The sequence below is a fragment of the Micrasema longulum genome, unplaced genomic scaffold (assembly GCF_059751315.1).
Source record: "Micrasema longulum isolate JH-2025_06_02 unplaced genomic scaffold, ASM5975131v1 h1tg000224l, whole genome shotgun sequence".
NCBI lineage: Eukaryota > Metazoa > Arthropoda > Insecta > Trichoptera > Brachycentridae > Micrasema > Micrasema longulum.
The window spans coordinates 878668-902287 of record NW_028277429.1 but is presented as its reverse complement, the minus strand read 5'-3'; the positions used below and the strand labels follow the sequence as shown (position 1 = coordinate 902287).

Sequence of the window (23620 nt, the reverse complement as noted above, 5' to 3'; positions counted from 1 at the left end):
AGAATTCAAACAAAAAAATACACACACATATAAAACATACACAAACATATGCATCACATGCGGCACATATACATAGCACACACCACTCAAGATGCACATTCAGCAACTATCCCAAATTATCGACCCCATGAGGAAATTTTCTGTATAAATGCAACGTGCAGTTAAAAATGTCTACATCAATACTGAGTCCATTATAATTTCTACAGGTGCGTCTAATGAATGAATTCGAGGTATAATTGTTTTTACAAGTTGGTATATAAAAAGGGAATTTGATCTGGTATAGCGAAGAGGACAACGGAAACCAATGTTTTGTAAAAGATACGATAGAGTATGTTGGTTTAGATACTTAAATTATTATTTATGTTTATATCATTAACTTTGTGGTCAAACATTTTAACTGATGTTACTAAATATTAGAATATGACCACTTACCGACTTTTTTAGTCTACCAGCTTCGAGACATAACCGTCTCTTCGTCAGGACATTCACTAGGCCAACATGCAAATACTAAATATACACCTTTACCTTCACCATCGCCGTAGTATATATATAGTATTTCCAAAAATACATAAATCACATGCAGATTTATAGAGATGCGAACTCCACCATGTCTAAACATGCACTAAACATAGTTAAAAAATGTTTATTCTTATATTGAAGAATTAGTAGGGAGTTGATAGGGAAAAAAAAATAATAAGAAAGGACTTACATCTCTATAAATCTGCATGTGATTTATGTATTTTTGGAAATACTATATACTCGTATATAATACAGTGATGGTGAAGGTGGAGGTGTATTTTAGTATTCGCATGTTGGTGTATTGAGCGTCCTGACGAAGAGACGGGTACGTCTAAAAACCGGTAGACTAAAAAATCGGTAAGTGCTTATATACTAATATTCACTTACATTACTTAGATTATTGTTAGTAAAATTGTTGATTTTACATAAATCGCTATTTATATAATGGATTCTCAGAATGCGTTATTTTACATCCATTGTTTTTAGCGTAAGCATATTCATTGTCGAATGTCCGATTGCAAATAAAATCGATTGTCGATGAGCTTCCGCTTCCGGCCATAGACAGAGGATTGTTTGAATATCGAATCACGTTCCAAATTCATAATGAAACCACAATGGCGGACAGAAAAGGCGCGCTTGCCTAAATAGAACGTTGACATTTATAAGGAACGCGCGAAACTAATAAATGTTTGATTTAAAATGCATTATTGTCTCACTATCGCGAACCTAATGGCTTATTTTTACTAATGCATAGATAAACATCTCAACAATAACAGACAAAATATATTCTGGAAGTTTGGTCGTTTGCAGAGGATATTACATGTCATAACCTTAATGTAATCCATATTTAAACTAAATTAACCGTTCACAATGGAGTCCTGGTGCCAACCATTATCGGTTATACTTCATAAAGAACTCACACGAGAGGCGGTATCTTGCATGGTCAAGTTACATAGTACAGGACTTTGGTAAATTAAACCAAAGTAGGACATAAAATGCCGAAGACTCTTCTAGCGGAACAAAAGGCCTGTTGCTGACATCCCTCCTGGGATGTTATTCTGAATCTTCTCTGCCCCCTAAATCGCGGTTAATTTGAATTTTTTTTATTTTTCCGTGCGACTGCACTTTGCTTCATATATGGCCACTATGATGAAACCAAACATGATGATTTTCATTGAGAACATTATTGCGATGTACATCATTTGACGTTTAATCATCAGTGTGGTCTAATATGAAAAAATCTTAAAATTTCTTTATTTCATACTCCCGCGAAAACATCCAGAATACCAATCCCGACCCCAACACTTAAAGATAAAAATAGAAGCCTATTAAAAGCGGAAAAATACACTTTTTTTATTATAAACCTCGTACAAAATAAGCAAGAAAATAAAATAAATTACTCCCATACGAAAAAAAATATCGCCTTCGCTTGATGACGGTTGCCACCGGAAGTTGTTGCGTCCGTTGTCTTATTCCTACATTTTTACAAAGTCCATAGCACAATAAAAGTTACCTACCTACATTGTATCTCAATATTTATTTAGAAAATAATATTTTCAACATTTACCAATCTTTGTGATACAAAAATCTCCGTCTCTGTTCAGCTATTTAGCAATTCAAACATAATTCCGAATCGATTGCGCATTTTTCTCACAATGGTCACATTAGACGTTTCAAATTTGGAATACGGATCGCGAAAGAGACGCCGCTCGCGGAACGCAGCGCGCGCAAGCGAGAGGGAAACCATTTAACCTGTCATTCCATTTTTGAATGGGCCAATGCGCGCGTAGCGTTGCGCAATGGCCAATTACCGTGCGAATGTATTGCACCGCGTGACGTCACGGCGGTATTACGATATTTAAAAATAAATTTGTACACGAATCTGAGACGAGTATGTGTGAGTGTGTTTTTATACACATATATAATAATAATAATGGGTTCCCTTGCATTTGACCGACATTTTCACTTTCAATTTTCGCAGGCGATTGTTAAAATGAAACATAAATTTATTTCAATTACAAAAACCATAAATATAAAGTAATCAATTTGTTTAATCTTAAACTAGTACATACGTAATTTATGAATGTCTTAAAACTAACTTAAATCATATTTTAATTGTTATTAAATATTTGTATGCAAACACTTACCGACTTTTCTATGTCTACCGGTTTCGAGACATACCCGTCTCTTCGTCAGGACACCAATTAAACAAACATGCAAAACTCACTATACACCTTCACCATAGTTGTTTCAGAAAAATATAAAACCAACAAGACATTCAACTTCAGGGTGCCTGGAAGAATGACTAGACAGGTGTCACCGTTTTGTAGCAACAATTTATGGACAGTGTATACATGTAATGCCGTATTAAATAGACTTCATGAACTCGGCAATAGTTATTCCCACGTATCTGATATATTTAGTGTAGGATATTGTTCCAATAGAACAAACCTTTTAAACTTTTTCAAAGATGGTGAATGGTAATTATATGAATTTTTTCATGCATTTCATAATATACACAGTTTTTTGTTCACTTTGCCCAGCTGTATGAAACAGTACTTATGATTTTCTTGTTGTATTACTGTAGAATGTTTTATTATTTAAACTTTCTTCTGAATATGCTGTATAATTTTTACGATAATTTTTAAAATTTAAATCTTGGGTATCAGAAAATTTATGTTTTAAAAAAAAATATTAAGCTAAATATGTAGTATTATAAATGTTTGTAAAAGGCAGATTTGCCGTTTATGTTAATAAAATAAAATAAAATAAGCACATGCACTGATTAGGACAAACATGCACTGATTAAATTGTGAAAATATTCTATGTTGTTTGAGGGGGGGGTGTGAGCTTAATAGGTTTGGGGTGACCATTACAGTAGAACATCGCATCCTCCTTCCATCAATGACACGGAAAATTTAATTCTACCACTCTTTCTTTGAAAAAACAACCAAATCGGTTGTGTTTTGGGGTGCGGAAAATGGGTCAGCAAAGCGTCGATTTTATCGGCTTTAGCTAGGCAAAATCAGTCCGACGTGCAGTTGCCTTACCCACAGTATCGGGGAGGCATTTGCAAGAGTGTGACAGAAAAACATTTTCAAATAACTGCTACTACTACCATCACGCCATTTCCCCGTAGGGGTAGGCAGAGAGAATGGACCGCCACACACGTTTATCCTGGCATACATTCCTAGCTTTTTTCACTTTCATACATCTTGTCATACATGTCCTTCGGTTCTGTCTGCGTTTAACATGACCAGACTTAAGATTTTGGTTTATCTGATAATGCCGCGTCTTTCTTGGTCGTCCTCGTCTTACGTTACTGTTCATTTTTGCCATATATACTTGTTTAACCATTCTTTCGTCGTCCATTCGTTCTATGTAGAACCAAAGAAGATATTCTATGTAGAAGCTATGTAACCAAACCATCTCAGAGACCCTTTCTTAATTTCATCAATTATACTTGACTCAGATTTACACTCTCGTCTGATTTCATCGTTCGTAACCCTGTCATACATTAATTTCTCACACATTCGTCACAAGAGATCGCATTTCAACCGCGTTCACTCGGCTTTCATCCTTCCTCTACTAGTTCCATGTTTCACTTCCAAATATAAGTGTTGGGACTAAAACTTCATTGTGCACTGCCAGTTTAGCTTCGATTGACATATGTATACTAGCAATTACTTTACTTAGAGTTTCGTTCATTTTGCTGCCCGCATTCACTCTCCTTTCAACATATTTTTCTACTCTTCCATCTCTTGAAAACATGCTTCCCAGGTACACAAACTATTCTACTTGTTCAAGACATTGGTTGTTTACATTTATTATGCAGTCAGTAACCTCACTTTCCCTTTCAAATACCATCACTTTTGACTTACTTTCGTTCATCGCCAATTCGCTCTCTCGAAAAACTGTTTATCAAAATTCCCAGACACCGCCTTTATACATATATATATATATAGTTGGATAATTTCTAAAGTGCCATTTTTGTGACAATCACCTCAAGGGCGCTGTACAATTAATAAATATCCCAGTACGTCTTGCAGCTACAGAGCGCATGTACGGTTGGGATTCTAGTTCCTCGTTTTCAATTAAGATCAATCAAAAATTATAACAGATAGGAGCTAGATTACAGGACGTCTTGCAGCTACAGAGCGCATAGACAGTTAGAAATTTAGCCCCCATTTACACATTTTAAAAATTGACAAATAAATTTAGTGTATTAATGATACTTTAAAAAAAAAAATATGAATAGTAAAAAGGTGTAAGATTACAACACGTCTTGCAGCTACTAAGCGGATAGACGATTGGAATTCTAGACCCCATTTACAAAATTTTGGTATTTTAAAGTTGATATATGAAAGCCAGATAACCAATCATCGTGCAGCTACAAAGCGCATGGACGAGTGGAATTCTAGTAAAGTTAAAATGATATCAATGAACTTACAAAAAATAGATCATAGTAAGTTTGTCAAGTGTTCATGCCAAGAAGTAAGCAATAAAAAACTAAAGAAATAAAACACTGTTTCAACTCCATGGTTAACAAAGGGATATAGATGTCCAAAGAGAAGCTTTTGTAGACAGTAGGCAGATAGATACCATCGCCATGTCCTCTGCAAGACAGGTGTCTTCCTACCGGTTCGCTCAAATTTTAAACTTTTATGTGGTCCAAAGTCTAGTAACTTTTTCACTAGATTAAAAAGAAAAAAAATGTGATAGATACGGCGTTTTGTTTTTGAGGCGTAAAAAAAGGTCGCAGCCCCAATTGAAAGCAAAAGTTCAAATTTCTGTGTCGAGTTTCGTCACACGCTGATACACCTGTCCCTTTCCCCCCCGCCGCGTCGCGTAGGCCCGTCCCTCTCGCACGCTGCTGATGCTGCCCGTCGCTCGCACTCGCGGGGAAACGCGTGGCGCCGTCTCGCTCGCGCGGTGCCGTATTTTCCTCACTCGGTCTCGTCTCGCTCGCTCGCGGGATTTTTTGCATCTCGCGTCCCCCTCCGGCGCAATGTCGAATTATGTATGAAATTTTTATCTATTTTTTGTAGATTATTGATGTATGCGTTTGTCTCCTTCGCACGTTTTGTTTCAACAAGTGCCTATGTGCGTAATACATATATTTTTAATTTCATTATTTATACGTCGATTAACTCATTCCATTTTAAACCATTTTTAACAAAAACTTTAACATAGACGAAAAGGCAAAGGTCAAATTTAGGAAACAGTGTTTTTAAAAAATTAAATATCTATTAACCTAGCCGGACCGAAGGGGGGGATTCAAATCCCCCATAGACCGATTTGGTCAATTTCACTGTATGTACATAAGCATTCTGCAAACTAAAACTAAAAAATGACTAAAATACACGAATGAGTAAAATATGTGTACGCGAAACCATGAATAAATTATTGCACGGTCACAAACACTTCTAACGTTTTATTCTCCAGATGCCATATACAAGTAGGCGCTGGGGTCGTTTGGTCCCCCCGTTCAGATCATGTGTAATTTTTGGATGCTTAGTGAGGGAAAGGTAATTTGACTACCAATCTAAACCAAATAAAAAAAATTAAAAAATGGTATCATGTTTTCAGCAGCACTTTATTTTTTGTGATTTTGAAATCATTCCGCCTGCGACGTCACAAGTTCTCCTCGTTGAGTTGTCCTGATTGGTGGGTTAGCATTCCGGTAACCGAAAATGTATCACAAAACCCTGCCATTGGGTGATTATTTCGGCGAACTAGTGACGTCGTTCAAACGTTCAAAGTAGCTAATTTTTATCAAAATCATATTTATGAACATTTTCGAGAAACTTTAACGTACAATTAAATGCTCTATTTTTTTCCGCGCGTAAGAAAACATTTTTATATTTCATTTCCCGTTGCACCGAACTTCCTCATTATCGGCGTGCATATATTAGAAGATTTATGAATGTAGAGGAAGCTAAGTTTGTATTTAAAAACAGAGTGATTAGGCGTTCTATCATCTTTGCCTGCCCCTACGGGAAAACTGCTTGATGCTTTGTAAGTTCGATGTATTTTTATGCTTTCAAATTTGAGATGGTAAGAAATCCAAACATACATTTTTTACATTTTTATTTATTGAATATGTTTTATAAACAGTTTTCTACATTCTCTTACATAAGTAATACGTATAGGGCAAAAAGTACAAAATAAAGACTACTGGAGGGAGCTCGCTGTAATCAGGTAGCCTAAGCATATTTCTGCCAATAGATTGTACATTGGTTATGTTTTTTATGATTATTTTAGTTTTTCATTGTTTATTATGTTAATGATAATTAGGCTGATTGGATTAATTACGTCTTTTTTTGTGTTTTTATTATGTGAACTTTGTTAAATAGCTAATTTAAGGCATGTTTCACATTTTGTAAAATGTTTCCCTTGGCACGGGACACCCGTTGAGGGAACATTATTCTGTATAAAAAAAAGAATACAAACAATGTAAAAGTATAAAAAAAATAAATGGGGAAGTTCAGAACTATGGAAAATTGGATATAAATAATGTTTCCTTACACGCGGTAAAAATTAGAACATTTAATTGTACATGAATGAAAAATTCTTTTTTTTTTAAAAATCAAAATTAACTATATTGAATTACGTCACAAGTTCTTTGGAATCAACCAATCAATTACAGCGTTCTTACGTGTCGCGATAGATTTTCAGTTTCCGGGAAGCCATTTTACCAATCAGCAGAACTCACCTACGAGAATTTGTTTTATTTTGCATTAAAAATAAATAAAATTACGCTTTTTACGTGAAAATTTCCACACCCTTTCTCCGGAAGTGCGAAGGTTCGGAAAAGCCGGTAAATCGATCTGTCTAGACCCGGCGGTGGGCGCCCCCTTCCTAATGCGCCTCCTAAAACCAGGAACTACCCCCCGGAAATGTGAACCCGGGGTAGGTAACCACCCCCAATTCGCCCACTGAGGCTAATCACACCCTGCTATAGGCCGATTAAAAACGAATTTACCGTAAAAATAAAATTACTACTACCATCACGGCATTTCGTAGGCAGAGAGGATGCAACGCCACACGCGTCTATTCCGACATTAATTCCTAGCCTCTTTCACATTTATACATTTCTTAAATAAAAACATGTTTAAATGCATAGTATTCTTGAGTTTTTCTACTGACATTTCTTGGTGGAACTGCATTTTAATTATAATGATAAAAATGCGTATATAGTTTTATTCCACTTTTATCAATAATTTTTTTCCAGTGACCAGGTTTCGTCGTGACCGACATCGTCAGACTGGTAGGAGATTAAACAAATGTCTATGTTATGTACAAGTGCAAGCAGGGGTTGTAAATCACGTTTTATATAATTATGGAAATAAAAGAGTTTAAATTAAAATAATATAAGTAACAATACTATGAAATCAAGTTTTGTTTGAATGCATATAACAAAAACCGGTGAAAATTATATGATTTTATGAAGTTTTATAATAAAAATATATTTGAATTAAATGTATTTAAATTTTATTAAAACTATGTTATTTTATCGGGGCAATTCAATTTAATTGCAAGCAATTTAATTATTTAACTTAAACACTTTTATCTCCATAATCATATACAATCATGATTTACAACCCCTGCTTGCACTTGCATATAGCATAGAAATTTGTTTAGTCTCCCACCAGTCTGATAATGTTGGTGACGACGAAACCCGGTCACTGGTAAAAATTTATAAATAAAAGTGGAATAAAACTATGTACGTATTTTTATTATTATGTATTCTTGTGTACCAGATTTTAATTATGAACAAATCAATATAATTCCTAAATAAGCATCTTCGCGACTGTATTCATCAGGAAATATCTACAAAAAATAATAACATTATATATTACATTAGTTCACAACATCTTATTAACTAATACAAGCATTTAACCCTTTATAAGATACATATTTACGTCTTGCAAACCGAATTAAATATTGATTGATTTGGTGTTTATTTTGTAGAACTCCATATTTAAAACTTATAATTAGAAATCAAACACTGATTTGAGTCTACTGAACACTTTATTTTATTTTCACAAATATAAACATATAAAAATAAAAACTTCGTGACCTATTAAACACTTAGCCTCACCCTTAACCATTTGTTTTTCCCTCTTTTATGATTAATGTACATGCTATAGTTCATAAGATTATTTTTATTTTCTACTTAAGTACCTTGAATTTTATAACTATATAAGGACATTCAATCCAAATAATCTTCACATTCGTTTGAAAATGCCCTAATAAGGCGAAACAATTGTCACGAAGTTTTTATTTTTATATGTTTATATTATTTGTAAAAATAAAATAAAGTGTTCAGTTGACTCAAATCAGTGTTTGATTTCTAATTATAAGTTCGAATTAAATATGTTCTTTTTTAAGACAATAAACCTACTGTATTTGAAAAGGCTGAGTAAGACTGATCCACCAGTGTAAATTATTACGATACTCTTGTGATATAAGACTTATTATTTATACGAAATATTAGAAAATAATTACCTTAAGTTCAGTGATTTTTTAATATTTATTCGTAGATACTAAAATGAGTCAATTTTTTATTTTTTTTGTATTGTATTATCAACGCTATGATTTTTTAAAGTTGTGTATTTTTTTAATTGTTTCTCGTGTATTGTCTCAATCTCTCTTCCCCTTCTTCTAAGTGAGTTCTGCTGATTCGTCAGTTGACTTATGGTCAACCGGAAATCGATCACAACTCTCTCATCATTGGTTGATTCGGAAAAACTAGCGAGGTCACTCAAAGTGCTTAATTTTTATTAAAATAATTTTCATGCATTTTCAAAAAATTTAATTGCCTTACAATTTGCCCTTATTTTTACTGCGCTTAAGAATACATTTTTAATATCCGACCTCCCGTAGGGCTGAACTTCCTCATTCTGGTTGTATATTTATGTACCATTTTGTTCCGAGTGTCGTCTTATAAAGGTCATCAAAAAATCATTTGAATAAATCCGTAGCACGTGACAACAAAATAAATTATTTTAATTAAATTACAAATTTAAAAGCTTCAATTAAATTAACTTAACAATAGAATCACCATGTAAAGCGCCCTTGAGGTATTTTATTACGAAAATGGCGCTATATAAGTTATCAATAATAATAATAATAAAGGGTTAATAACATTACATTTTGCACCAAGAACACATTTTTTTCAAATTGAATTGAAATATTTCCATGTCTAGTTTTATTGATGGATATGTTTTACTTATTTATAATCAATAGTATTCTTTTAATTTAATTCAATAAAGATTTTAAAAAAGTTCTATGTCCGTATAAAAAACCAGAATCCTGGACAAGTGTTTGTGACTCTTAGGTGAAAATCTTAAAAAAGGAAACCGTCTGCTCATAAGTCCGTCATATGATGCTTGATGTCCTGGATTCGATTCCTGACAGAGCAGACTTGAAATATTGGTGTTATAGATTTTGTACTGCGATCTTTGTCCTAGAGCTGACACCTGGTGGGCTTGGTGTGAGTGGAAGCGGGATAGAGATATTTATAATTGAATTTGATTCAGTGATCAGTGATCTTTAATAAAGAAAACAACTTGTTATCAAAGAAATCAAGACTGATATTTTTGTTGGCAGACCTAAGACTTCTGGGCATAGGGGAATGAAAACCATAGTTAGTTCTATGGTTATCGGTATGAAAGAGTTAGTTGTAACAAATGATCGAGATGCGCCACGCGCAGTGTACCAATGTATTACCCAATGCACCATCCGGTGCAGATTTAGGTTTATTTTAAAATAACTTTTTTAGAAAAATTTTATTAGTATTTTTGTTATTTACCCATTAATTAATTAATTTATTTATCAGTTTATACATACATTGTTACAAAGATGGCACAAAAAACACTCTGGCAAATTCTGCTTGTACTAGGAGTAGGCTCAGTATATGAAGGGTCGGCAAGCCAGAAATATTAGTATGCCTAATGTTGCAATCGGTTCCTATATGGGCAAATGCCTGTTCTGAAAAACCGATTTGTTGCGGCAAATATGGTTTTCGAATATGTTTCCTATAAATAAAAATAATATTGAAGAAATAGAAAAACAGTTAAAGCTCAAAAAAAAGTTAAGAAAAAATAAGTGCAGTTTACATTAAATGTAAAAATAAAATTTAATATATAGCATACATACTACATACATACATATACACATACATACATATATATATATACACACATATACTTACATATACATATATATACACACATACATACATAATATATATGCACATGCAAAAATACAATAAATTTATAACATCTTCTGAACATTTTAAAAGTCGTAAATAGCTTGTGCTAGAAAAATGGAAATTCAACTATGGTGAAGTGGGACTTGAACCTCGGTCTTTTGACCCGTGAGTCCACAACATTACCACGGGACCATAACCCGGTTCAAATAAATTAAAAATATTATTTAGTTAGTAGTTAATATCCCGAGAAACAACAGTTTTGTCAGATTTATATTTCGTTTCTGAATAGTCTGTGCCTCGAGCGTCAAACTTCATACACAAATACAAATATATATATATATATATATGTTTATGTGGCAAATAAATTTATGCGTAGATTTTGTACAAGTTATATATTCTTGGTGCTGTATATTATATGTGCTCCCAGAACAAAGACCGTAGGGTGAACGACATCCATCAAATCAAATTGCTTCCTTACATCCTATTGAAATGAATTTTCATCTTTGAAGTCGCTTCATAGAAATATGTCGTACGTAAAACCTCTAACTGTTAAAAGTATTTTATTTTTTGCTGCTTAGAGATGAATCCTTAAATTTTTCTAATATTTTAAAATAAAACTCCATAAAAACACGAAGAAAAAAATTTTAGTTTTTTAAAAATACAATTTTTTTTTTCTTACTTTGTAGTTCCCACTTTTTTTTGTAAACATTTTTTTTACACGTATTGATTTACATTTTTAATTTCTGTACTAATAATTACAGTACTGTATGTGAAATAGAACCAGAATTACTAAAATTCCAGAAAAAGATAATCGATCGAATATAAGTAGCGACGTCTCGTAGTAAAGACAGCTTGCCCGCCAAGTACCACACGCCGCATCTGAGGACTCAAGTCTCCTTGGTGGTGTCCAGATACAAGGAAAAAATGTTCCCTGCCGAACAAGAAAAACTGCCCGAAAGCTCTGTAATCTGGTAACCTTTGTATTTTCCTGCCCACAGAAGGTAATCCAAAAATACTTATATAATACAGCGCCCTTGAGGTAGTTTTCACAAAAATGGCGCTATATAAATTATTCAAATGTTTGTATGTGTATATATAATATGTAGTTAATTGGACTGAGGAAAAGTAGGAAATGAATTCTTTACTGACAGGGATTAAATTGGTTGACAATTATCAACTATCATAAATTATTTCATAATTGTTTAAAAGCTTTGAATTCTTTCTGAAAGTTACAAGATCTGTTTGTTTGACAGAACCTATGAAAGGGTCACGGATAGTAGCAAGAAGCTCCATTCAGTATTCATAAAGAAAAGGGAAAAAAAAGACCATCGGATATGTTCGAAGATTGATTAGGATATCAGCAGCAGCACGAAGGGGTATGAACAATATTCCAATAATTTACCATGACTTGATCATAACTGGGTAGTCCAGTGATGGATACCCAAGAAGACTTTAAACGCTGACAGGTTGAAGGAAAAAATAAAGGATTTTATCTGAAGCATCAAGAAGAGCATGTAAAGACGATTTGTCATTTGATTGAGATATTCCTTTGTGGAGAGTGTAGACGGACCCCACCAATAACAGAGGGACGCTTTCTTTTTAAGTGGAAATTCGCAAATCGTCGCTGGACTTCCTGGTCCAAAAGGGACAAGCCCGTAAGAACCGGGAGTGCTTCTGTCGAGCATGTCCAATACGCTCCAGCAGAGTCATGAGAGTTTGCCTTTGTCCACTTAAAATAAATCGCCTCAAATATTACAATTTATATCTCATGCTCAACAGCCAGCTGTATAGCAGATGATGGCTAAGCAGACTGTCATTATAGACCATTGAAGTTTTAAAAGAGAACCCCCAGCTGACTCGGTGTAGTGGACATGAAATATTGGTTTGAAGGGTAGTGTTACAGTGGCTCCTGAAACGTAGGACCGATCGCCATACCATCATACCATTATTTAGCAGATTATTGAGATGCATACGTTGCTTTATAAATGCAGTGCCTTTTGCATCATCGCGTGATGATGATTTGAAAATACATATTAGTAATTTTTAAAAACGTTTGGTAGAATTGTATAAATTAATAGGTAAACACATGTATGTATGTATGTACATATTCAGGCATTTGCTAACAAGCGATACAACTCGGATTAAATATCGGTTGGATTTTAGAAGCTTCAGCTCTGTTATATCACAAAATCAATAGATGTGGCTTGTGAATATCAAAATAACTTGTAGAAACAAAACATGAAGATTTAGTTTAAATATAACGAGTGTTTTGGAAGCACGGGGGGTTCTAGGTTCGATTCCCGATAAGATCACCAAAATAAAAATGTGGTTTAACTCAATCATGATTGTTTTGAAAATAAAATTAATAGTGTATTTGTGAATGATTGTCTAGATTCCTCAAATCTCTTATGAATTTCGTATTATTATTGTTATGGATAACTTCTATTGCGCCTTTTCCTCGCATGCCTCTAGGGCGCTTTAGAAAGTGATTATATTGTATTAATAATGAGTTGTGGTGTAGTGACTTATACATAAGCCGACGGTGTTTGTATTCCGCCCTCTGCGGTGCGCGTAGCCAGTGTAATTCCCGAAGCAGTTGAGTAATATGGTTGAACTTGGAAATTTCAAAAATAATTTTCGGTGTTCGAGTATAAATGATTGGGTGTTCAATGAAGTCTTTAATGTAGAGTAATAACCGACGCGTTTACTCTTATTTAGCAATATTTTTCAAATGACGTATGCTTTTTTGGTTCCGAAAATAGTAAAAAAAGCATTGCGATGTTTCAGTCTACCAAAATTTTAAAACGCCTTTGAAGGAAACTAACTAAAATGTCTCACAATATCATATATCGTTATGTACGACGATTTTAGTATGCTGTAGCTGTTGAGCTCCGTCCATTAAATAACGGAAATTGTATTTTCTTTGACCTGGACCACTTCCTAACGTCCGCGTCCTTTACACTCCTTTCTCCTCCCGAACTGTTCCCTCCCTCAATTCCCTTCCTCCCCTAGAGCCGGGTTGCTGGGACACGTGCTGTTTCAAGTTCACTTTCAAGGCCGCTCGGGGTCGAGAAACCCCATATTGTTTTCTTCGTTTGACTTTCCCTTTTCGGGGTGAGATTCCGTTCAATTAAGATAAATACGTCCTGAAAATTTTCCCGAGTGTCAATCACCCCTCAGTGGCTAAGAGTTTGTTGAACCTTCGCTGTTATTTTTCCATTTAAATCAAACTTTTCACCTTCGTAATTTTTGATTCCGCCCCTGCGTCGCGTTATTCCATCATAGCAACGTGAATCTGGAAATTAAAGGCGTATTTAAACATTTATAAAAAAGTATATCATGAGCTCCTTTTTGTTTTAACTTCGACAATTTTCATGGTCTTTTAGTAGATGTAAAATTATTTTGCGCTACAGCCGTCAATGTAGTACACATTTTATTAGTAAACTTAATACAATTTAAAATAATGGTCAATACATATGTGATAAACAATTTATAAATTAAACATATTTGCAATGTTATTATTAGAACACACATAATAATATGTATGATATGTGTGCCCTACTTTAAGATTTAAATAAATAAAATACACTTTATCAGCCTACATGGATTATAGACGCAGCAATACTATCAAAATCGTTGACATGAAGTGATATTGAATTTTAAATGCTACCAATAGATGAAAAACCTTGTAAATCTTTATTTAATCAACAAATGTACGATTTCTTTGTTAACAAAGGAACTAACGTCCTTTAAGAATGGTTTTCTTAGTTATTAATTATTAAAATAATAACATTTCTCTTCTTTTTTTCGTGTAAACAAAAAAGCATTATTTCCAAAAATTGTACTACTCATTTCTGACAACACAAATTCATAATAATGGGTCATCAAAATAAACCATTCACAAAACAATCACTGATGGACTCTGTTATCAAATATTTTTTTAAGTCTTCTACATTTTTTTCTCCAAGTGTATTGGTTTGGTCCTTCGAGCCGGATATTGTATTTATTGATTCAAGTTGTCAGATTACAATTTAAGAACGGGAGCAAAAATGATTGGTATAACTGTTAACTGTCTTCTGTATGCGGATGATGCCGTGCTTCTTGCTAGCAGCAAAGAAGACCTTCAATTCTTAGTAACAAAAGTCTACGAGGTATGCAAGAAAAGCGATTTGCTTATGAATGTTAATAAATCGAAAGTGATGCTTTTTGAAAGGGATGAAAATATAACTAAATGTGAGATCAGCGTGAACGGAGATATTCTGAATCAGGTAGAAGAATTTGTGTACCTGGGAAGTGTGTTTACTAGGGATGGAAAGACCGATAAAGATATTGAAAGGAGGGTGAGTGCCGGGAACAGGGTGAACGGTGCACTAAAATCTACTTTGGCAAACAAATGTTTATCGCAGGAGGCTAAACTAGCAGTTCACAACGGAGTTCTAGTTCCAGCTCTAATGTATGGGAGCGAATTATGGAATTGGAAAAATAATGATGAAAGTAGGTTGAACGCCGTCGAAATGCGATCTCTCGGGCGAATGTGTGGTAAAACGATGTATGATAGGTGCACAAATGTCGAGATCCGTGAAGTGTGTAAGGCTGAGACATGCATTATTGACAGAATTAAGAAAGGAGTGCTGCGTTGGTTTGGACATGTAGAGCGAATGGACAGCGAAAGAACGACTAAATGGATCTACGATACAAATGTTGATGGATGCAGAAAACGAGGAAGACCGAGAAAGACATGGCACGATCAAGTCCATCAAATACTTGAAGATGGACATGTCAAAAGTAGGAATAATCGGCGTGCGTGCATAAGAAGATGTATGAATGTAGAGGAAGCGAGGTCTGTATGCCAAGATAGAGTGTTATGGCGTTCTATCCTCTCTGCCTACCCCTACGGGGAAACGGCGTGATGGTTTGTTGTTGTTGTTGTAGATTACAATTCCTCGGGAGTAAAGCAATAATTTGGTCCTTCGGGACCGATACTTCAAACTTAATAACACTTTCTCCGTGTTCAGAATAACGATGTTTAATCAGTTGCCAAAAGAGATTATGAATGCTGGGTCTATCGCATCGTGTTATGGGTTAGCGACGGTTTTCGTCATAAACAAGCATCTATATAGTGTGTCATCAGGAAGAATCTGAAATTATAACAATTATCTTTATATATATAATTCCTCTGTACGTATGATGTCACCGTACTCCTAAACGGCTTAACCGATTTACGTGCGGTTTTCAGAAAAATATAGAGCTTTAAGCTGCGCGTGTTCGTAGATATTAAAATCTTCAATCGAATATGCAAAAAAAAATAGGAGCATAAATGTTTTATTCGTCGATCTACCAGGGTTGCAAAAAAAAGGAAAAATGTTGTTTTTTTGTGTGTAAAAGAAGTTTGTTTTTGAATATTTACAAACAGCATTTGTTTTTTGTGAATCTCAATCAGATTATTTCCTTAAATTCCTTAGGTTCAATACATTTTTAAAATCGTATTCCTACATAAGTGCACCACTTTGTTGGTGAGACGACCGGAGTTTGACGTTTGCAAAAAGAATGCCATATTCGAAAAAAAAAATTATGTTTTGGAATTCAACCATAAACAAGTACCTACTTAAATTCAATATTTTTTGAATATCAACAATTTTTAGTTTTGGAATTTAATCACAAACAAGTACCTACATGAAAAGTATTTTTCCAAGATGATAGCAGGCAAGCCAACGTTCGGGCAGGACAACGTCTGTCGGGTCCGCTAGTTTTTTATATAATTTTTTTTTATATACAAAATAACAAAATGAATCTCGGACAATGAGGAACTTCAGCCCTACGGGAAATTGGATACAAAGATGTTTTCTTGCGCGGGGTAAAAATTAGAGCATTAAATTTTACCGCAAAGTTTCTTGAAAATGTATAAAATAAATAAAATATAATAAAAATATTTTAAATAAAAATGCCTTACTTTGAATGACGTCACTGATTCATATGAATCAACCTATGATATGAGAGCTATGGAAGATTTCTGGTCTGCTTGCCGTTTCTGGACCAATGGGAAGAACTGAATGAGAATAAGCTGAAATGAACCGCTGACGTCACACGCGGAGTTATTTCAGAAATACAAAACTTTAAAAAATCGTTGCGCTGATAATACAATATTAAAAAAATGAAAAAAAAAGTGGCTTAGTTTAATAGTCTATTAACAAATAAAAAAAAATGAAAACCACTGAACTTCCTTATTATCTAAAATAAATATATTAATTATTTTATTTTATTCATACAAATACATATCTATGACAAAAAAAAAACGTATTACCTTTTAATATTTTAAGCAGGATAAATTCAACTTCTCAAATAAATCATTGCTTTCCCTAATTAAAGTCAAATTTTGATCCATTGAGCCGGATTAATCCAACTTCTCAGATAACTAATGACTTTCTCCCATTAAAGTATTATATTATTTTGGTCCTTCGATCCGGATTTTCCCCAAGGCTAAAGAAATCTCGTTCTGTTGCAGTAGACACGGTGCTGCCGCTGGCGCAGAAGTCCAACGGAGGAGGGCCCTCGCTGCCCAAGGCCTTGCTGCATAACCTCCTGAGCGCCCCCCACCACCATCAGCCACACCAGCAGCATCAGCCACATCACCAGCCTCACCACAGGCCGCAGGCTTACACGGCCGGATCCAACGGTAAGTACTGAATTTCATTCTAATCCGACGTTCTTTAATCCAACTGCAAGTATTGAGAGTGTATTCTTAATCTCTTCTAGAACTATTCGTTCTGTAAAAAAATATTAAATGTAACTAAACTAAAATTGTAAAATGTATTCCTAGGCACGGGTTTTCGCGCTAAGGAATACATTGTTAATCTTTATATACATATATAATTCCTATGTACGTATGATGTCACTAAACTCCTTCTAAACGGCTTAACCGATTTACGTGCGGTTTTCAGAGAAATATATATTAAAATCTTCAATCTAATATCTAAAAGAGATGTAAGGAGCTTAAATGTTTTATTCATTGATCTTCCAGGGTTGCATTCGAGGAGAATGCATTTACAAAAAAATGGAAAGATGTTGGTTTTTTGTGTATAAAAAAGTTTGTTTTTGAATGTTTACAAACAACATTTATTTTTTGTGGATCTCAATCAGATTCTTTCCTTAAATTCCTTATAATTTCTACCCATTTTTACACTAAAATAATATTAAATACAAAACATTTTTAAAAATCGTATTCCTACATTAGTACACCACTCTGTTGGTGAGAAGACCGGAGTTTGACGTTTGCAAAAAGAATGCCATATTTAAAAAAAAAATCATTTTATGTTTTGGAATTCAACCATAAACAAGTACTAAGGTACTTACTTGAATTCAATATTTGAATATGAACCATTTTTAGTTTTGTAATTTAATCACAAACAAGTATCTAGGTACCTACGTATCAATGAAAAGTCTTTTGCCAATGTTCAGACAGGACAACGTTTGTAGGGTTTTTTACGTATTCAGTCGAACCTAGATGTGGGAGTAAGAGACCTGGACATAAGAGAAACCTCTCTAAAAGTGAGCTGGCTTAGGGTTCCGTCATTTTACTCCCAAAAACCTCTGTAAAAGAGAGCGGGGAAAACTCTGTATAAGGGAGTCGTTTTATCTGAACTGACCTCTATTCAGGGTGACTCAAACTGAACTCGCCATAACAAATTCGCAAAAAGAGGAGGTCATTTTCCAACTATTCGGTCTTACTTTCTTTAGCTAAAGTTTCATAGTTAGGGAGATTTGACCTTTAAACATTCAGAATATTAAGTTTTTTCATTATTTTAGTATTTTTTCATTAATTGTTGGTAGTCATAAATATTTGTGATTAAAATACGTCGGAACTTCGCTCAAAAGGGTTAATAAAACTTTTATTTTTATTTTATTAAATTGAAAACATACTGTACATAATATTATATAATATTCCCAAGGAGTTTAAAAAAACTCATTTAGGGACATGCAGATAACAATATTTATTCAAAGACGTTTTTATGTTTTTAACTATAACATTATTTACAAAAGCAGAATAAAATTTATGATACACTACAAATTAAAAGAGTGAAAAATATTTTAAAATAACAAAATAAACATAATACTAGGTATGGAAATAAATTAAAAATGATGTATACATTTTACGATCTGGGAAAGAAAAATTAAAAAATATAAAAAGTTTAAAAATTACATGTATGTATATATACAAACTGAACTAGTACGAGAGTGCGAATGTTAAAAATTACAAGAATAAAAAAAGTTTTTTTTTAAAACTTTACGTCGGCTTGTTTAAGTTATCACTTTTCACACTGTGTAATATCACCATTCTACCTATGTTTGAACATCCACATTTTCTCAACTCTTCCATCTGTTGACTTTTGTGAAATGAAGTAGATAGAATAGGCGAATGGTGAATGTTATATAGTATATAAGTGGCCACTTAAACCAGCCAATGACAAGTAATTAGCCCTGTAAATGCCTAGACTCCCAGATTCCCTTCTCGAAAATGTTTTCCCTCTCTATAATAAATTTAGATCTAAATTACTCCCTAGGGAAGAAATCCAACTTGTTTGCACATGCTTTAAACATTGTTATCTTTATTTAGTTTAAATTAGCACCTAATGGTGCATAGGGCATTGCGTTGGTACTCCAATCGTAGCGAATCCTGATAATTTTTTTAACGTGAAGGTAAGATGATCAGTCTTACGCTTCAGGTACCAGTCCAGGGACTGTGAAATATTCTGGTGTGAAAACACCCTTTTATCAATATTTCGTATCAACCATTTTGGGAATCGAACCCGAGACCTCTCGCGCGGTAGGCAAACGCGGTGACCATTATACCACGAGGCCAACAACTGATATTTAATGATGTTTTTTTGTTTTTTCTATTTCTTATACTTGGGGATATTTTTTAAAATTACGATAGGTGTATGCGTATTAAAATTTTTATTACAATTTTTTTGGTGTTTCTATTTATTTATTTATTAACGGACATTGTCCATGTTTACAATTTAAAGGGTTTAAATATTGCATTTTATTTTGTTCTTGTTTAAATCGTTATAAACTTTACCAAAAAAAGTCTAGATTTTGTCCTTAGTTAAACATACGACAAAGATAGGTCATTGGAGGATTAAGGCCATAGTATTTTCTTTGCTGATCGATGAACAGTACTTCATTGTTTTTTAACCTATGAGTCGGAATATTGAATTTTACTTAGCCCAGTAATGAACATCGATTATACCATTTAATATGGAATCAATAATAGTTCTACGTTTTTGTTGACTAGAAATATTTAACATTGACTCTATATCAGCATAAGAATAAGTACCTCTTTCCATTTTGAATATGTATTGAAAAAAAACAATACCATATTAAATTACTCTTTCTTATGTAAAACGATTTTGTTCGACGTGGTTTTTTACTTGAAGAAATGCACTAATCTCAATATTATTTTTTCAAATAAATTTATTATAAAATATATATTAAAATGAAATACGTAGCAATTTACAATCGGCAAATTTTGTAGTGCGTATTTTTATAAAATTATGTAGTACATATCTTCTGAATCGAAAGCTGGACGTTCGCCATCCCCAAGCAAAGATAATGAAAAATGGGGACCACAGGACCTACTTACATCAAATGCAAACCTGTTTGTGAAAAAAATAAAAATATCAAACTAAAACGGTTTTGCTTTCAAAGGATACGAGAACCCGCAAAATAGGACTTCTCTCGATAGAGTCGGTGTGATGCTGAAAGGACCTTTACAAAAGAGGATGAATGTTGACCGTTGGTTAAAGATAATAAGGATAATGGACACTGGTCTTCATTTGAGAAAGGGTCACGGAATTATAATATCATTTTATTAAGAACCAAGCGAGATTTTCACACGGCCGAGGGCTGCACTGGCATAAGGAAACTATATTATTAACTCTCTTGTGGCTGTGGCGTAACACGAGTCCACGTAGGATACGAGACTTGATATATCTCTCTTATTTATTTAAATTATGAAGTTTTTTTGTATTCTTCAAATTGACATTTTCACACCGGATCTGGAAAGTAAAGTTTGTACAAATATACAACACAATATTTATCCTTATTATGCGGAGAATAATGAAAATAATGCCAATACCACAATAAATCTGTTTTACTTTATAAATAAGTAAAGGAAGGAAGACTTACAAGATTAACAAGGAAGACAGAGACGCTGTTCTGTGGCCGGTGTTTGTGTGAAAGAGGCAAAAACAAAAGAAGAAATTCGTTCAATCGGTCAGTTATTGGCAGTGAATGCTAGTTAAATGACCGGCGTATTTATGATTTGTAATTTATTTTGCTGTAACAGGCCTCGTGGTGTAATGGTCAGCGCGTTATCCTACCATGCGAGAGGTCTCGGGTTCGATTCCCGACATGGTTGATATAAAATATTTATTTAAAAGAGTGTTTTCACACCCAATATATTTCATAGCCCTGGACTGGTACCTGAAGCGTAAGACTGATCATCTTACCTTCATGTAACAAAAAAAACAATAAACGCTGCAATTAGGTTCTAAAGCAGTACCCTATGCACCATTAAGTGCGGAAAAGGAATGATGATGATGAATAATTATTTTGTGAGAAATCCCTGTGTTTAAATATTTTTACTTGAGTGTAATGCATTTATGCACATTCTAAAAAAGCACCTTTGATATAGTACACTAATATTTAAAAAATCTTTTAAAAAAAAATAACAGTTAATTTCAATACCCATTTTTTTTAAGTTCGCAATTTTTGCTTAAATATGTATCAAAATATTGTTCGTAAAACTGTCTCAATTTATGCGGACTCTTCTTTTAAAACACTGCTTCTTACGGCGGAATAAATTAATGTAAAAAGGGGTTAAATATTTGATACGAAAAAACGTTTAACAGTCTCGTCTAGGAAGTTCCGAAACCGGTCCAAGTGACCCTCGCCTATTGTTTAGATATTTCTCACAGTCCGTCTAACTGACCGCCACTGGAGCCGCATTGGCCCGGACATTGTGTGGAGACAACAGCAAACGGCATCAAACCAGCGTTGATAGAAAGGAGAACGTTAGCAGACCTTATTTAGAATCATTTCCTTCAAATAATATAAGCGGGAGAAATGACTGATTTTAAATTTTGAATTTATTTATTTATTTATACTTTTACATTGTTTGTATTCTTTTTTTATACAGAAAAATGTTCCCTCACTGGGGTGGGGTGTCCTGTGCCGAAGGAAACATTTTACAAAATGTGAAACATGCCTAAGATTAGCTATTTAACAAAGTTAACATAATAATAATAATTCAAAAAAACGTAATTGATCTAATTAACCTAACTATCATTAACATAATAAATAATAAAAAACTAAAATAATCATAAAAAACATAACCAATTTATATAGACCAATATAACAAATTTCATATACAGTACACACATTTTACCTATTTGGCTTGATCCACTCATCGATCCGTGTGCAACCCGCCTCCACTATCCATTTCTTAATAGCAATTTTATATTGTGAGAGCTTACTGATTGTCCTTATGGATTGGATATTGCATATTGGATTGGATGGATATTAATTTCAAATAATAAATACTTCGGCGAACTAATTGCTTAAAGCAATATCTTTCAATAAATTCAAAATATTTTTCCACAAAGTGAATGCTAAAACAATAAATAATATAGTATTTATGTCCTTCAAATACTATTTTTAATATAGGTGTAAGATGTTGATTTTAAGTTTTATGTTATGCCTCTTTTAAAGCTTTACTATAAATAATGATTATGATAAAATTATAAACTTCTTGGTTTAGTTTTACTTTTTATTAATTTGACCAACGAGCGCTTTCGCCTAAGTAGGCATCTTCAGACTGGTGAATTGTTTACAACGTTTACAGTTTTTATATCCCCAAAATAGACTGTTATACTGACTGAACTGAACATATAGTCCCAAAAATGAACTGTTTACCAAACTAGCTGAAAATATTTATATTTCCTGTCCCCTGTTTAAATAATTATTTGATATTATCTCCAAAATATGTTAAGAATAATATAAAAACCGTAAACGTTGTAAACAATTCACCAGTCTTGAAGATGCTTACTTAGGCGAAAGCGCTCGTTGGTCAAAATAATAAAAAGTAAAACTAAACCTAAAAGTTTCATTGATAACTTTATTTATAATTTTATCATTGTGGGGTTGTGGTCGGGTTGTGGTCCTGTGGCTAGTGTCTCGGACTCACGGACCAAAGGTCCCTGGTTCGAATCCCACTGTTCCCCAACTTGATACCCAATTTTTAATAGTAAGTTATTTAAAACTCGTTGAAAATGGCCCTCAAAATGAAATATTTCGGTAAATTATAAAACGCAAATATTTCTTTTTTTTTAAGAAAAAAAATTTGCTTAAAATGTTTCTTTTTTTTGGTATCTCTGTAATTATATATGTATTTATTTATGTGTATGTGTGTGGGTATATAAATATATACGTGTATGTTTGCATATGCATATGCATGTGTATGTATGTGTGTATATTTATGAAGGTACGTAAATATATTTAATATCTTACTGTATACCCATATACCAATGTGGGTACATTTCCTTATTTGAACTTGTTATTCCTACTTTTAACTTAATTTATTTACTTATGTTATACTGCTGCACTTGTCAATAGGACGTATAAATAAATAAATAAAAGAAAATAAATAATAAAAAAGGCGGTCTCCGTGGTGTAGTGGTCAAGACGCTCGACTCACACACGGAAGGTTCCGGGTTCGATTCCTGGTGAGAACACAAAAACTTAAATGTGAGTTTTCTCAAGCCTGGGTGTTCTGAATATAATTCACCACTGGAATTGGGCCTTCTAGCCTGTCGTGGTGCAGAA

The 23620-nt window shown here is 33.5% G+C and overlaps 1 protein-coding gene across 2 annotated transcripts in view; it reads left to right on the top strand.

The window, feature by feature from the left end:
* The window catches only part of LOC148283547 (uncharacterized), a 142918-nt gene that overhangs the window by 36514 nt on the left and 82784 nt on the right, over positions 1-23620 (top strand). The window contains exon 2 of one of the 2 annotated variants that reach the window (XM_088243684.1): positions 17244-17411. In XM_088243684.1, the coding sequence (XP_088099810.1) occupies positions 17244-17411 (168 nt within the window). Of the gene's footprint in view, positions 1-17240; positions 17412-23620 lie in introns of both variants that reach the window. The other variant, XM_088243683.1, reaches the window with a different exon arrangement.